Source organism: Oncorhynchus kisutch, linkage group LG27 (genome assembly GCF_002021735.2).
Source record: "Oncorhynchus kisutch isolate 150728-3 linkage group LG27, Okis_V2, whole genome shotgun sequence".
Taxonomy (NCBI): domain Eukaryota; kingdom Metazoa; phylum Chordata; class Actinopteri; order Salmoniformes; family Salmonidae; genus Oncorhynchus; species Oncorhynchus kisutch.
The window spans coordinates 2,926,861-2,944,887 of NC_034200.2; the positions used below are offsets into that span (position 1 = coordinate 2,926,861).

The window sequence follows — 18,027 nt, forward strand, 5'->3', positions numbered from 1 at the left end:
CCTGTGTATCCCCATCAAGCTACAAGTGGGTTTGTTCACAGCTGGTAATCAATCGGCATCTCAGACAACGGAATACAATACAACTTTACTGGCTATGTTACAAAAACAAATGTGGTGAGACTTGAGGAAATTATTCCTATTCTGACTAACTCAATTCCAGCAATTATTTTGACAGTATCCGTACAAACTCAACCAACTACCGAACTTAGTTTTAAATATTTTTTTGAGGGAGTTGAAATTTGTATTGCAGCTTTAGAGATCACAACATTGTATCTGTCCCATTATGGTGTCTGTGTGTGGGCCATTGAGGTCATCTCCATTTTGAAGTAGTGAATTTTCTTCTACTACTTCTATGTGTTGGTATACAAACTGAAAGGGTACATACTGCCACCTGCAGTCTGTTGTTTGAACAGGTATAAAGCCAAGGTTGGTGATTTACACCTGTCATAAACATTATAAACATTATGAACACTCCTTAAACTCAAGTAGTTTGATCACAAAAACCGCCTTATTCCTATGTGCTTGCTGCACTCAGACAACCATAGTGTAATGAGTGATTCTGAACAGAAGGTGACAGTGTTTTCATCTCATACTAGGATCTGGTCAGTGGAAGTGGAGCTTCAGCAGGCCTGGAGTGATGGGATAGGAGACTTGTAGAGGATAAATCAATCAACAAGTCGATTGAAATTATTTGTGTCAAGCACATGTAACTTCAAGCCGGACTTAAATCCCCAAAGACCAAGCAAAGGTGACCAGGTAACAGATCTTGAAACCATAAAGTAGAAAACAATTATGTGATTGGGATCTGCTAATGGTGAGCTTTTTAATTTTACTGCTATGGATGCCGGGCTTACCATCTGTTACTTTAAGCATGGTATGTTTTAGTCAACTCTCTTAGAAAGCATGAATGACAAACATGGATAGTCTATTTGAGATGGCACTTTCACAACGCTTCTGTTACTTAGATTGATATGTGTTTCTTTATATATATATATCATTATGTCCCTGTAATAAATGTTTGGGAAAAGCTATTTATTGTGATGCTGCAACAAAGTTATCTGAATATATTACAGAAATCCAACAGTGCATTTCCCCGTCGCCCCTGTCCATGAGTGCATTTGGTGTTGATACTGTTAATGTGCATGCTGAACCACCCGCCTCGGGCCTCCCTTCCTCCGATAAGCCCTGATTCTGGAGCCCGGCCAGGTTACGCAATTAATAGGCTGCTACCCACAGGGCTCTGTCTCTTTCTCGCTCTTTCTCCCTCCCCTTCTTTATTCCGGGCTGAAGCAGACGTCACTGGAGCTGTCCATGGTCATGAAAAAGCCACACTCGTCTTTCATTGTGAAAAATGTACTGTACGGGTGTTGTTTTTCTTCTGCCAGCTTGCATGGGCCTCATGTAAGCTGTTGTTGGGTATTCATTGTGGACCACTGGGCGGTATACCTACAGAGATATATTGTCAAATATAGCCTACTACACAATGTGTTTGTGCTATTCAATTGTAGGCTATTTGGCTTTGAGCTTAGACAAACAATGCACAGATCAACCAGGAAGAATCAGCCTCTATCTAAATGTTAATATCTTCATATCTGGATCTGAACTTTACACATATGGAGTTGAATTGTACACCCATAAAATGCATCAGTACGTGAATTGGAACACTTTCACCTGCAGGGTTTTTGAGGAGTTGGATTTGCATAACATTGTGATCCTACAAACTTCCGATATTTTTTAATAAAATGTAGCCTACACTGTAAAACCTTTCCTGTTGTTTTTACGGTTACTTACAGGCTTCTGGTTGTCTGTAATTACCTAAAATAAAGGTACCATATGTTACCATATTTTACAGTATACAATACTGTTACTGTAATCTTTTTTATCATTGTAAAACTTACAGGCAACTGGCTGCATGTAAATTACCATAAAACAACAGTATAGTGCATTACTGTAATCCTTAATGGCTCTCAATCCTGTCCATCAGAATGGTTTGAAAAAGTTGCCAGTTGCCATTCCCACAATGCTGTGTGGTTACAGTAATGTACTGTTAAACCAAAGTTTCTTTGGAATGTAGGGTATTATTTAGTGTTTAGGCCTAAAATCATCCAGAGTGCATTGCCCTTTATTGCAATCTACTGTAGATAATTAATATAGTACTTTAGTGGTAGTTTTACAGTATAGCCTATTACTGTCAAAACAACAAGAAAGTGTTAGTCATAGTCTGTTTGCAGCATGCCTAAAGTAGCCTAATGGTGCAGTTTCAAACATCTAAGGATTGTCTTCACTCTGGGTGCTCCAGCAGGTGTATCTCACTGATCATCCCTAAAGCCAACACCTCATTTGGCCGCCTTTCGTTCCAGTTCTCTGCTGCCTGTGACTGGAACGAATTGCAAAAATCGCTGAAGTTGAAGACTTTTATCTCCCTCACCAACTTCAAACATCTGCTAACTGAGCAGCTAACCGATCGCTGCAGCTGTACATAGTCTATCGGTAAATAGCCCACCCAATTTTACCTACCTCTTCCCCATACTGTTTATATTTATTTACTTTTCTGCTCTTTTGCACACCAGTATCTCTACCTGTACTTGACCATCTGATAATGTATCACTCCAGTGTTAATCTGGCATAATCTGCCTCATGCCTTTTGCACACATTGTATATAGACTCTTTTTTTTCTACTGTGTTATTGACTTGTTAATTGTTTACTCCATGTGTAACTCTGTGTTGTCTGTTCAAACTGTTATGCTTTATCTTGGCCAGGTCACAGTTGTAATTGAGAACTTGTTCTCAACTAGCCTACCTGGTTAAATAAAGGTGAAATAAAAATAAAATAAAACATGGGTGTTTTATGGGGACAACGAAAGTATGCCCACCACAATTGTCAAACATAGACTAACTCAAAATTATAGGCAAAAGCTTGTGTACATTTGTCTTGCAATTACCATTATTCTGATCGAAATTAGGATCATACCAGCGTTCTGCCCTATAGTAATTAAAACGCCCCCCTGATTGGTCAGATAGATTATCCCAACGGGCCTCCCGTTCCTACTAACGCGCGAGTGGGATGGAGCGCGAGTCACAGTCTGCCCAGGGCGAGGGCAAGAAACACACAAGGACCCGTCAAGGAGGCCACCGCTCCAGTCTCTCACCCAGGCCACTATTTACGTGCGTTTAATGTTGCTTCGTAAAACACACAATTACAGAAGCGTTTTAAACGTATATGCGCGCAGGGGGAACGTTAAGTGGGGCTGAATACAGTCCATTCACTGCAACTGTTCTGAAGAGCCACAAAGAAAGTGTGTTGAGAAGGACTCGAGTAGTGTGCGAACCCTCTCCACAAAAAAATACCGACACGGAGGAAGAGGATAAATTAAGTTTCGACCGAACTGCATTTTTGTATTAGTCCTTATTGTTGAAGAGAAAATGAATGCCGGGGAAGAGAATCTGCTGAAGTCCATCAGCAACGACACTTTACTGGACCTGACGCAGCGATACGGCCAGTCCGCCTTCGGCTTTGGACCGGGCCACATTACTGGAAGTCCTGGAGGGCGGTATCCTCTCACACCGGCCGCCGACTTCCTCTCGGGTCAGACGGGCAAGTCCAACGAAAGTGGCGGGGAGCAGACCAGTGATGACGATGACGACCGTTTCGACCCTCTGGACCCTCGGAAGAGGGGTTCCGCATTCGACGATGACAAACACGGGGGTCCTCTTTCCAAGAAGCCCAAAGAGCAGCGGTCTCTGCGCCTGAGCATCAATGCGCGCGAGAGGAGACGGATGCACGACCTGAACGACGCACTGGACGGCCTCCGTTCTGTGATCCCGTATGCGCACAGCCCGTCCGTGAGGAAACTCTCCAAAATAGCCACTCTCCTCCTGGCAAAGAACTACATCCTCATGCAGGCTCAGGCTCTGGAGGAGATGAGGCGGCTGGTGGCTTATCTGAACCAGGGACAGAGCATCACCTCGCCCATCCCCACCCCCATTGCACCATTTGGACAGGCTGCCGTATACCCCTTCACGGGCTCGGCACTCTCCACCTGCGCGGAGAAATACTCGGGGACATCCGCAAGTCTCTTTAAGCAACATAACGACAAGCCTTGTTAACGTTTTATTTGTATAGCCTATACCGGAACTTCACCCACTTGTATCCAAGTCTAATGCGTAAATCCTAAACGAAATAACTGCTGTGATGTTTCATCCAGATTAATAAAAATTAAAAAAACAAAAACTACACTGGTGTTTACTAAGGCTAGATTAGGGTTGGAGCTGGCAAATTGCTGTTTAAAAGTGTTTCTCTTTCCCTATATTCTCCTCAGAGTTAAAGGAATTGTATTGCTGTGGCAGTGTCTGACCATGTTTTAATTGACAGTTTGACATGTTGTGTGTGACTATAAAAACGGCACCCTTGCAAAGGTTTTGAATGATCTATTTCGTATTCTTGTGTAGTCTACAGACCTACTATGCAACATTCAGTGAAACAGAAAATAACGAGAGAGATGACAAGATTGCGTTCCAACTTCAAGAGTTTTTTTTTTCCAGCGCTGTCGTTTATGAATGCACTTTCCCTCATTTTAACAGACGCTATGTGAGGAAACACTAGTGTATGATATTTTTGGAAAACATGTATTGATGATTTTGGTTTTGTTATTGCACAATTCACATGATTGTACAACTGTGGAAAACTACTTGATCAAAGTACTGTTATGTTATTCGTTTTCAAAACAACAGCCTTTACAGACAAAAAAAATTGGTTGTGTTGCAACATGAATTTCATATATTGTTTATATGTCTTTATAAATAAAACATATCCATGCTCGAATATGAATCGTTTTTTTTCATAAACTTAATTCCACACAATTTAACCATGCTCAAATCATGCTCAAATCATGCTCAAAAATAAAAATGACACATTCATTCACTTAACAAAAATGATTAAATAAACTGTTAAGTTATTAGCATTAGAATTGCCAATTTGTCACACATTCGTCAGTTTTAAGCCTACAATTTGTTAAAATTATTGTAGTTTACAGACGTCTGACTTTAGGCATCCCTCGCTCTAAAATTAGTTGAATTGATTGAATTCAATACGACCAAAACAGAAATAAAATGATTGATTTCCAAACGAGTAAAATAAATACGTTTTATTAATATAATACTACACTAGGCTAGGCCTTTCTAAAATGATCGTATGAAAATCACAGCAATTAGCACTTACTCTCACTCATAGCCTTTCTAGACTCGATGACACTGACAAACCAATCCATCACTAATTTCTGCGCAATGTCTAGAATGAATGGGTCCTACAAAATGAGTTTGAAACAACGTTGAGTGCTCCGCTCTATTTCTTCCCCATTAGACACCCTTTGCAATGAAGAGCCACATTTATAACCCAGTAAACGCGCCGGTTCTGGCTGGTGGGGCCCGCTGGCGTGATAAGGGCTCGATGGCGCTGAAGGGAAGGGCGCAAGTGCCGCCCGCGGCAACCAGGACCTGTCTCCCGGTATTTGGGTGATTGCAAGGCCTCCGCGAGATTTCTCCAACCCGGTCCAGTAATATTAAGACGATTCCAGCTCCTGTCTCCCTCGACGTCTTAATTAGATGAACCGGGCAGTTTTGATTCGCAGGGCAGGCCATTGCACGGAAAACTTCAGTTCCGTAAAAAAAATGAATAAGGTCTACAGAAAACCCTTTAACACCAAACTCCGTATAAACATGATAAATAACTCCTCTGAAATTGATTACATTCATTTTGTTAAAATATTTATTCTAATTAAAAATAAATACATGTAATGCCTTTTTCACCAATATCAACGAGTTTCAAATGTAGGCAGTGTTATGATTATGTTCAGTAATTATTATTCGAACCACAGTTCCATGGGATGTTTAAGGGATAATGCTACAGAACCCTGTGTTTGCAGGATATTTTGGCACGGTGATGACCCCAAAATGGTATATTTTCCTTAAACTTTATTTTGATTTATTTATTCATACTATTTCAGCCTTCCACAAGATATAGTCTCGACACAAATATAGGGTTGCTAGAGACACGAACCAGTCATTCAGTCTTGTTGTTCTGTGTCTATGGACGTGACCCAGTCGTTCAGTCTTGTTGTTCTGTATCTATGGACGTGACCCAGTCGTTCAGTCTTGCTGTTCAGTCTTGTTGTTCTGCATCTATGGACGTGACCCAGTCGTTCAGTCTTGTTGTTCTGTATCTATGGACGTGACCCAGTCGTTCAGTCTTGTTGTTCTGTATCTATGGACGTGACCCAGTCGTTCAGTCTTGTTGTTCTGTATCTATGGACGTGACCCAGTCGTTCAGTCTTGCTGTTCAGTCTTGTTGTTCTGCATCTATGGACGTGACCCAGTCGTTCAGTCTTGTTGTTCTGTATCTATGGACGTGACCCAGTCGTTCAGTCTTGTTGTTCTGTATCTATGGACGTGACCCAGTCGTTCAGTCTTGTTGTTCTGTATCTATGGACGTGACCCAGTGGTTCAGTCTTGGTGTTCTGTATCTATGGACGTGACCCAGTGGTTCAGTCTTGGTGTTCTGTATCTATGGACGTGACCCAGTGGTTCAGTCTTGGTGTTCTGTATCTATGGACGTGACCCAGTCCTTCAGTCTATTGGTTCTGTATCTATGGACGCAACCCAGTCGTTCAGTCTTGTTGTTCAGTCTTGTTGTTCTGTATCTATAGACGTGACCCAGTCGTTCAGTCTTGTTGTTCTGTATCTATGGACGCGACCCAGTCATTCAGTCTTGTTGTTCTGTATCTATGGACGTGACCCAGTCCTTCAGTCTATTGGTTCTGTATCTATGGACGCAACCCAGTCGTTCAGTCTTGTTGTTCTGTATCTATAGACGTGACCCAGTCGTTCAGTCTTGTTGTTCTGTATCTATGGACGCGTCCCAGTCGTTCAGTCTTGTTGTTCTGTGTATCTATGGACGCGACCCATTCGTTCAGTCTTGTTGTTCGGTGTATCTATGGACGTGACCCAGTCGTTCAGTCTTGGTGTTCTGTATCTATGACCCAGTCGTTCAGTCTATTGGTTCTGTATCTATGGACATGACCCAGTCGTTCAGTCTTGTTGTTCTGCATCTATGGACGTGACCCAGTCGTTCAGTCTTGTTGTTCTGTATCTATGGACGCGACCCAGTCGTTCAGTCTTGGTGTTCTGTATCTATGGACGGGTCCCAGTCGCTCAGTCTTGTTATTCTGTATCTATGGACGTGACCCAGTCGCTCAGTCTTGTTCTTCTGTATCTTTGGACGTGACCCAGTCATTCACTCTATTGGTTCTGTTTCTATGGACGTGACCCAGTCGTTCATTCTATTGGTTCTGTATCTATGGACGTGACCCAGTCGTTCAGTCTATTGGTTCTGTATCTATGGACGTGACCCAGTCGTTCAGTGTTATGGTTCTGTATCTATGGACGCGTCCCAGTCGTTCCGTCTTGTTGTTCTGTATCTATGGACGCGTCCCAGTCGTTCATTCTATTGGTTCTGTATCTATGGACGCGTCCCAGTCGTTCAGTCTATTGGTTCTGTATCTATGGACGTGACCCAGTCGTTCCGTCTTGGTGTTCTGTATCTATGGACGTGACCCAGTCGTTCAGTCTTGGTGTTCTGTATCTATGGACGGGTCCCAGTCGCTCAGTCTTGTTGTTCTGTATCTATGGACGGGTCCCAGTCGCTCAGTCTTGTTGTTCTGTGTCTCAGTCGTTCGTTCTAAATGTTCCATTGCCATACTGGCTGGCGACGGTCGTATCCCTTGCTTGCTAGCTAGACAATTATGGCTAATTTACAGTCATGTCAAAAAAATAACAGCAAAGTAGCTGCATTTGCATTTGTTTAAGCTGTTTTCTAGTGACAGTTATTTGGATACATCCATAACAATGAACTGATGTGGCGCTACTTCGCCTGGCACAGAAAATATGCTCACTTGTCAGGACACTGTTGTTCAGAGGAGCTAGCCAACAACACAGCTACAGTAACACAATCACTGTTGTTCAGAGGAGCTAGCCAACAACACAGCTACAGTAACACAATCACTGTTGTTCAGAGGAGCTAGCCAACAACACAGCTACAGTAACACAATCACTGTTGTTCAGAGGAGCTAGCCAACAACACAGCTACAGTAACACAATCACTGTTGTTCAGAGGAGCTAGCCAACAACACAGCTACAGTAACACAATCACTTCAAACTGAAGCTGGAATGACTGCAAACTTTCTGTGTTTTGTTGTACTTTTTTTTCAATTGATATTTTTTGTATATATCCATAAATATGATGCCAGTTGAATCATGCTTTCGACTGGCTGAGAAACGCTGCCTGTAAGACAGCAATTTTAATACAAATCTCTGCTGTTGAAAACAAAAATGCCATTCTAAAAGAAATGTGAGATAATGTCTAGATGCTTTTATAGTGGAGATCAAGGTTATGAATTGCCTGGTTGGGCTGATGAGACAATGGATTGCGTAGTCAGATGGAACAGAGTAAATATGTATTTTAACGTCAGATTTAGCAGGTGCTAACTTGTGGAATAGACACCGACTGGAATGTGGTTTTAACCAATCAGCATTCAGAATTAGACTCACCCGTTTTATAAACAACTATAACCACACCTATCCTCAATGTAGGCCTACATTTAAGTGGAATAGTTTATGTAAATATCTATTTGTTTTTCACAATAGGCTACCTCTAACGAAATGTTGGTCTGGGGGAAAAAAGGGTGTGAGAAAGCTGCTTTTCAGTCAGAGTGAGGCATAACTTTACACTTTGCCACCTTTTACCCACTAGTCGGTCTGTGCGTAAAACCAGCCTATCCCTTAGCTGTGTCCAAGTGGGACACCAGGCTATGGATAACAAAGAAGATAGGGTGAACTTCATATAATATGAATAAGATCGGTCTACTCGTTAGTCACTCAATCATTCCGTCTCTCTGTCAGTCTGCCAGTCGCTAAGGGTATTGCCCCAAGTCACTCTCTCTCACAGTTCAGATGGACGTCATAACAGCATCTCAAATTGGCGCTCTGATGACATATGACTCCCTCAGCAGCTCCGCGTGACAGGCAGAGGACCGGGGATACGTTGTGACAAACGGTGCCATTGATGCTAGGCCATAGCCTCGGTCTCATACTCAATCACTCTCCACGTCGGCTGGATGAGACGGTTGCCTTTTAGCACAGACGTCTGGTAAACTGCATGGTTTATCACTTGATACAGTATGTGTCCATGGAAACAACTTCCAATATAGCCATAGCTTGTAGATTTCAAGGTGACATGTATTTATTATTACAATATCATCTATAGGCCTATTGGTGCCTTCTTGACCTTATGTGGTGTGGGACACAGTCAGACCAGAGGCCAAACTGGTCATTAACTCTGAATGAATTATTTAAATACTATGTAGAACAGAATACTTCATTGCCCTTGAAATTGAATTCGTATTGAAAACAATAACAAAACCAACAACCGAAACATGCCACTTTAGAAAGTGTCAATCATTTATAAATAGTTTATAGACTGCTGATTATTAGTTTAACCATGTGGTATACCAAAATATTATCAGTATTTATGATAATGGGACCAAAATGAAATTGCTTAATCTAATCTAATCTGTGTTGGGATACATTTACATAGCCTACTCATATACTGACTCTCTTGGTCACACACACATAGACACACATACACACACACACACACACACACACACACACACACACACACACACACACACACACGTTATGTAGACCAACACACTCCTGCCTGCACAACTGTGTCCAATCTAGTGCACAGTACTGCTGCATCTCTGGTGTCTGTAAACGTTTGTGTTTGTTCTCAGTGGGATCAGAAGGGAGTGATTTCATTAGCAGGGCCAGGAGCTTTGAGGTATGTTGTTGTGCTTTTCCACAACCCGATGGTATAGCAGTAAAAACATATGCCCTTAAGTGCCAACCTCTCTCTAATGCGTCTGACAGTGCTGCTTTCTCTAATTAAGCTCTTACAGAGCCTAGCCTACATGTCTGATGCACATTGTGACACTCTTTATCACACTCGTATACATAGAGGACAAACAAATACACACACAGACACATACTGGAGACCTACGTGGAATACAAACAAACAATACTGCCGAGGGTTGTTGAGGGAATGGGGTTGGGGATGTGGGGGGTGGGCTGTGTGTTAGATTTAAAGGCTAGGCAGGTTTTTGTTCAAATCTGCTCAGGGAGGCAAACATTTTCTGTTAGATGCCAACTGACACTGAAAACTGGTGTTTGGGCAGGATCAAGTGGGGGATGGGGTGAAAAGGTTGCATAAACAATAGGGCCGGATGTGTGTGTGTGGGCCGGACGTGTGTGTGTGTTCAGGGGGGCGTGTGTGTTTATGTATGTGTATGATTCTGGTTGTCTGTATGTGGTGAAGAAGGGCAGCAGAGAGAAAGAGAAAGAAAGAGGGAGACAGAGAGAAGGAAGCGCTGATGTCTCTGTACTATATGTGGCACTGGAAGGACCCCCCAGTTTTCATTTTCTCTATGACGTCACGGTTCTCGTCCCTCCCAGCCCCGCCTTGTCGGAAGCGATGAGCGGGTGAGTCAGTTGGTTCCGAGGAGCCATGTGATTTGGGGCGACGTTGCTGCGAGTGTGGTGGGATGGGTATGGGCCTTCTATTCGTTACCCTCATCAGGGGGGGGGGGGTGTAGTTTGGGGGGGGTTACTATGTGCTCACATGGCCGCAAACCTTCAGAACATGGCAGTCAAGCAAAGTGTTTTGCTTATCGCCACAAGGCACCTGACACCACGCATTGTAAACCCAGAATGTGTAGACGGGCCGGGGCTGGGGCTAGGGTGGGACTGGAGAGATGGGAGATGAGAGGAGCATGGAGGAGAGACTGCAGGACAACATGAACATGGAGGAGCTAATTTGTCTCTGTCTATTGTATTGTTTGAATTATACAGTACTTTGTCTCTCAGGGGCTGATCTCAAGATAGTTGTCGATACAAATGTTATCTAACGACGAGAACACATTGATATTCTGAATCACCCTAAAATCTAATTTCTCTCTGTCACTCCCCCTGACCCCTTTCGGTGCCTCAAATCCGTCCTTCCCTTTTATTATTTCCCAGTCTCTCCTACTCTTGATCTCTGTCTCTCGCCTTCTCTTTCCCTGCCTCCCTCTTTCATAGATGCCATTCTCTTCCTCCCTCCCACTGTGGTCTTGATAGAGGATGTGAGTTGACAAACGGGGGCATCCGTTACTTTGGCACAGCCTAATCTCTGTAATGGTCCTCAGACACACCACTGACTGGTGGGGAACTTTGGGGGGAAATGGAAGGAAAATGGGGGCACAGACACACATACCTACTCCTCCACCCTCCAAGTCTAGCTCCCTGCTCCGTACCAGCTGAACACACACACACACACAAGCACCTCACCCATCACCCTGCTCGGTACCAGCTGAGGAGGGACGTGGTTTTGGGGGGAGTGGGGGAGCTCGTTATCCTCATTAATTAATGCCAAAGGCGATGTAATTGGCCATCCATAATCTGCCATGCGGAGACACCGTGACAGGCAGGGCCGGCCCAATTCTCCACAGCAACTCATAAACAGACGCACTGGAAATAAAGATGCATTTCACTCGAATCCAGACTGAGTTTGGGATTGGATGCGGGGGGGAAAGGGGGGAGGGGGGAGTAGTGTTAGCTGTGTGTGTGTGTGTGTGTGTGTTAGCTGTGTGTGTGTGTGTGGGGTAGGCCTCAATAAGCCTATATAGAACATATTAACCTCTGTTCGTGATACCAAGCCCCACACACAGCCAATCCTGCATCTTATTGTCATCCTCAACCACTGTCTAACTGTAGCTGCTTCTAATTCTGTCTCTGTTTGGTGTTTTTCTTTCTCATTTACTTTACTCTTAATTTGGAGCTTATGTGTGTTACAAAACATGGAGTCCAGTGGCTGGGTCTTGGTTGTGACTCGGACAGGGGGGTGCGGATGGGGGGGTGCGACAGTCATCCACATGAAAGGCAAGATTAAGGGCGTTTCCCCGTCTCGTGCACCCCCAATTAAAAGCAGTGGAACATGCGCACGGTCAAGGATCAGTGGAATGAGGAGCTTGTAGGCTGATCTGGGTCTCATTTTCTGCTTAATAAGGCCGGTTTAAAAAGTCATTTTGGGGGGGCGGGATGTGACTCCTTTAAACCTGCTCATTATCAATACTAGCACTTAAGTACTTCAGGAACCGCTGTGTTTAATTAATATTGCGACATGCACATGGATTAGCTGACAGGCTGGAATGGAGCAGAGAGAGGGGACGGGGAGTTGGGGGACTAAAATTGATGAAGAACTTTCAAGGGCACTGATTTCATTAAGCAGCTTCATTACGACCCAAATAACTCATGTCATTTCAATGCTCCAATTGCTCTCCCAGACTCTCTCACACACACACACACACACACACACACACACACACACACACACTTATAGTGCTGTGTATGAGGAGGACACAAGAAGGCTTTTCACGTTAGAGGGATTTGTAACAAGGATATTTTTTAAAGTTTAAGTTGTGAAGTAACTGCCTACTGTATATTATGTTTTAATTGATATGATGGCTGGCCTTGCAGCCATCCATTGCAGTTGAATTCTGATTTGTTGTCGAAGAGTTTTTCCTTGAACCTCACAAACCCAAAGTCTCTTGAGAGGTTTGAAGGTCATGGGTTTACAGGAAAAGCAGGCTTGAGAGAAGAGTGTGTTGGAGGTATACGGCTTGTCACAATCCGCTAGCAACTTCCACCACTCAGACCCACCGTCCTCTACCACAGAGTTACATGTACTAAAGGTTCTTATAGGCTCTTCATCCTAATCTGTTTAGGCCTGGACTGTTCTGTATCTGGAGCCATGCAGGAAAATGGTGGACTTGAGGGGCACTGTCTCTAAATCTCTGGGTTTGTCTTTGCATGACCAATTACAGGGGCTATGCCGGATTAAGTGATATGACATGTTATTCTATAAAATCATTTCTCTGTAATTAATATTACCTGACTAAGCTGAATCAGGTAAATGTAATTAACTAGAAAGTAGGGGCACCACAAAAGAATGTTATAGAGCTGTTATCTTCCGAATAAACTCTTAAAGACCTAGTAATCTTTTACATCAGTAGCAGTCAATATTTAATCGTCACTTTATTCAGTCTGAGCCCTTTTAACGCAGGCTCGTCGTCCTCACGTCCTCGGAACAGAAAGTTGAATTTTCGTCAACGGGTTGATATAGTGGCGAAAGAAGGGCGTGTTTCATAGTTTACAACCAAAGTCTGTTCACTTGGGCGGGGCCTCTGAGTGAGCAGAGTTTCTCTATGACAAACCGTTCTCTCATTTAAGAAGCTAAAATTACATTTAATCTTTCCACAAATATTTTCATATTTAAACATTAAATTGCACAACAATTCCATGTGAATCTGATAACTAGAATGTGTCGACTTTCGAAGATACAGTTTGTCACCCTGTCATAAGTAGAACCTGATCTGAGATCATATGCGTATATTTTCAACTAGTTGGTTACCGAAATATCGTTCCGTATCCCACCTTTCAATGTTGCCAGACTCTCTATGTTACAAAGGCTTTACAAGTAGAGAGAGAGAAAAGGAGAAAGGAATTTATGGGGGTCATAAACTTCCCCCAACAGGCCAACATCATGACATTGGGTATGATGCTACAAGCTTGGCACACATCTCTGCAGATCCTCTCAAGCTCTGTCAGGATGGATAGGGAGTTCGATTGGGATCAAGTCCGGGCTCTGGCTGGGCCACTCAAGGACATTCAGAGACTTGTCCCAAAGCCACTCCTGTGTTGTCTTGCTGTGTGCTTAATTCAATCTTGGTATCATCAGACCAGAGAATTTTGTTTCTCATGGTCTGAGAGTTCTTCAGGTGTTTTTTGGCAAACACCACGTGGTCTGGAATGTGCCTTTTACTGAGGGGCTTCCGTCTCGCCACTCTACCATAAAGGCCTGACTGGTGGCGTGCTGCAGAGATGGGAGAACCTTCCAGAAGGACACCATCTCCACAGAGGAACTCTGGAGCTCTGTCAGAGTGACCATCAGGTTCTTGATCACCTCCCTGACCAAGACCCTTCTCCCCCGATTGCTCAGTTTGTCTGGGCGGCCAGCTCTAGGTAGAGTTTTGGTGTTTCCACACTTCTTCCATTTAACAATGAGGGAGGCCACTGTGTTCTTGGGGACCTTCAATGCTGCGGAAATATTTTGTACCCTTCCCCAGATCTGTGGCTCAACACAATCTTGTCTCAGAGCTCTACAAACAATTCCTTCGACCTCATGGCTTGGTATTTGGTATGACATGCACTGTCAAATGTGGGACCTTTTAAATAGAGATGTTTGTGCCTTTCCAAATCATGTCCAATCAATTGAATTTACCACAGGTGGACTCCAATCAAGTTGTAGAAACATTTCAAGGATGATCAATGGAAACAGAAACAGGATGCACCTGAGCTCAATTTTGATTCTCATAGAAAAGAGTCTGAATACTTATTTAGATAATGTATCTGTTAAATGTAATACATTTGCAAAATGTTCTAAAAACCTGTGTTTGCTTTGTCTTAATGGGTTATTGTGTGTAGATTGAGGAGTTTTTTTTATTCAGTTGATTTCAGAATAAGGCTGTAACGTAACATGTGTAGAAAGTCAAGGGGGTCCGAATACAAATGCGATGTATATGCTTCAGAATTCACAGAAAGTATAGAACAAAATGTATCGTATCTCCTAAGCCTGTGTTTACATCAGACCATATTTTATGCGTTTATCCCAAAACCCTCAAAAAGAATCATTTCCCCATAGGCTTTGGCCAACGAGCCATGGCAGAGTTGTGCCTACAAAAAGACACCATTACTATTGCCAAAGACAGTACAGTATGAAGATAGGTAGAAAATGCTACTCCAACAGAAATCCCTGATCACAATTGTAGGCGATGTCATGGTGAAATTCATGCACAGAAACACGTCAATGGGCATAACGGTCGTCTCACGCCGAAATTACGTATGTGCAGGCCGTCAAATTAAAACGTTTCAGTTTGTCACCTTCACAAGGTTGGAGTAATAACATGTTCAACTACTGAAATCTAGGCTGAGAAAATGAACAACTAAGGAAGATTTTTTCACTTCTCATCAACTTCTCAACCCCAAACCCTGGCTTGGTCAGCTTGGTCTGTTTCACAAGCGTTCCAAGAAATGTTTCGCTTCTGGGTTTAGAAAGTCTGTGCTACTGTGCACTACTATGACTGGTTTCTTCTTCTTCAGTTGGGTTTTCTTGAAAACTGAAAAACTAATGGTGCATTACTGCCACCTGCTGAATTGGGTGTGGTAGAGACTGGGACTATGTTCTTATTGTTTATATTCTGGATTTGAGACCACAGGTGGTCAAGAACAGTATCAATGCTTCGAGGATGTCTTCATCAGGCTGTTGGAGTGTGAGGAGGCTCTGGAGATCTCCAGCATTTTCCCCTTTGCTGGTTATTGTGTTCTGTAGGATTCTTCTCTGATTTGTGGAACTCGTACAGTAGAGCAGAATGTGTTCAATGGTTTCTTATTCTTTGCATTTCTTACATTGCCCAGTGTTGTGTTTCTTTATGCGATGGAGGTAGTGGTTAAGGCTACACCCACTGGGCACACACTGGTTGAATCAACTTTGTTTCCACGTCATTTCAATGAAGTTAAGTGGAACCAATGTGGAATAGATGTTGAGTTGACGTCTGTGGGCAGTGTCCTAGTCTTTGTCTTCCGATGGTGATTTCTGTTTCTCCCCTGGAATCGTTGATGTGAGTTTACTAATGTGTGGATGGAATGTAGGAGTCTCCCTTTCTCTTCTCTTCTTCTATCCAGTCGTTCTGCCATTGTTAGTTATCTTGAGTTTGATGATGGATTTGACTTTAGTCTTGCTCATTGGGACGAGGATGTTTAGCTCTTGACGTGAGGTGTCTTTTGCTGTTTCTTTAGCGGTTTCATTTCCACGTGTGCTGATACACATCCAAAACTAAGGATGCAGGCTCTGTTGTGAAATGATACATGGTCCATAATTCTTCCTCCCTAGTTATGTTAAGCTTTGAATAGGCTGCAGCAGCATGACCTGTTTTGCGGTATTTGAAGCCATCTGTGTACTGTATATCGGTGTGGCTGATGGGTAGTGGGAGTTTATATATCCCTATGTCATTTGTCCCTTGGTCACTTTGCCCTTTCCCTCCTTAATCATCTCTAGTAGTGAGAAGTTGACCTTTGGAGAGGGTAGAAGCCACGGTGGGGTGATAGGCAGGGAGAGTGATGGACTGAGGTGTAAGTCCTTGGTCTAGGCAGGTAGTCTAGTGGTTAAGAGTGTTGGGTCTGTAACTGAAAGCTACCTGATTTGAAATTAGCCAACATTTCTAAAAACCTGTTTTCGCTTTGTCATTATGGGGTATTGTGTATAGATTGATGTGGGAAAAAAATATTTTATTCATTAATCCAAAATGTGGAAAAAGTCAAGGGGTTTAAATACTTTCCAAAGGCACCCTATATCGTCAGGCCATACTTTGACAGGTTATTTTTACCCCAACTCAGTGGTCTGAAATTCCTGGTTGAAGGCTACATAGAGAAAGTAAAATTATGCTGGATTACAAAGTGTAATTCCTATTGGAATCCAGCCAGAGTTAGGATATCCACAATCTTGAACTTTTAATCACCTGGAAGCTGCATTTAGAATGACTGCCAAGGGGAGAAGGGTCTGAATGCGTTCAGAGGGCGTTCCCTAACAAGGGGGCATTCAGACCCTTCATTCTTCTCAACGGCTCCCTCTGAGAACACATCTACTACCTCTTGACTCCAGCGATCAACAGATATAGTTCTTTGACATAATCAGAAGGTTTGGTTAGATAACGATGAGATGTGCTATGTCTTACTTGTATTTCGCATAATCAGACAGTAGTGCAGAAGTTTGCAAAGTATTTAACTGAGTGAAAATAGACTAGCTGGCTTGTTTTGCATGTAAGCCTGTGAGCCAAAATGGCAGCCGCGATGATTTAAATGTTTCTAATACTGTATATATTTTTAGCTCCTCGTGGCTTTAGTTGCATGAACTTTCATGTGCACATATGAGACACGCCAGTTATATGCATTTTAACCAGTAATATTTTATTGTAGCTGACTCTCGAATGCTAACCCCTAACTAGCTTAGCACTAACTTCTACTGTAGCTAGCCTGCCTCGCTAATTTTAGCTCCTGTTAGTTAGCTAGCTGTCTATGGGTCTTTGTTACATTTAATATGTATGCCTCTTCTATAATTATTTTTACTAGAAGGCTGGGTAAAGAGAGAATTGTATGTTGTAGCCTACAAGGATGTTATTTTAGTTGTTAGATACACAATACCCTATTTTAGTGTTCAAGTTTTATTTTTCACATGCACAGTGGAATGCTGAACTTGCAAGCCTTACCCAACAGTGAAGTCATCAATATACAACAACTATTACTAAGAAAAAAACGTGAGAAATAAGAAATAAGAGAGAAAGCTATATACAGGGTCAGTGCCTGTAATGAGGTAGATACTGTATGTACATGTAGGCAGAGATTGGGAGAAAGAGACTGGTAGCAGGAAAATTTATAGTAAACAGTATGGGAGCAGTATAAGTGGTGGGTGGATGTGAGTGTGTGAGTGCAAGACTGTCAGTGTAGTCATCATAGGTGGATATGTAAATAGGGCTGAAAAGTGACTGGTAGCAGGAATACATACAGTTGAAGTCAGAAGTTTACATACATCTTAGCCAAATACATTTCAACTCAGTTTTTCACAATTCCTGACATTTAATCCTTGTGAAAATTCCCACATGGCACATGCCTTTTCAGTTCTGCCCAGAACTTTTTCACTCCAATACCTTGACTTTGTTGTCCTTAAGCCATTTTGCCACAACTTTGGTAGTATGCTTGGGGTCATTGTCCATTTGGAAGACCCATTTGCGACCAAGCTTTAACTTCCTGACTGATGTCTTGAGA

General features: G+C 42.8%; 1 protein-coding gene across 1 annotated transcript; it reads left to right on the forward strand.

The window, feature by feature from the left end:
• Positions 1-3,084: 3,084 nt before the first annotated feature.
• On the forward strand, positions 3,085-4,822 carry LOC109883287 (class E basic helix-loop-helix protein 23-like). Its single transcript, XM_020475308.2, has one exon. The coding sequence runs from the start codon at positions 3,424-3,426 to the stop codon at positions 4,105-4,107; it is 684 nt and encodes a 227-aa protein (XP_020330897.1). The 5' UTR covers positions 3,085-3,423; the 3' UTR covers positions 4,108-4,822.
• Positions 4,823-18,027: the final 13,205 nt, after the last annotated feature.

Excerpts from the sequence above, each read along its gene's own strand:
- LOC109883287 (XM_020475308.2), top strand. The coding sequence starts at position 3,424 with ATGAATGCCGGGGAAGAGAATCTGCTGAAGTCCATCAGCAACGACACT.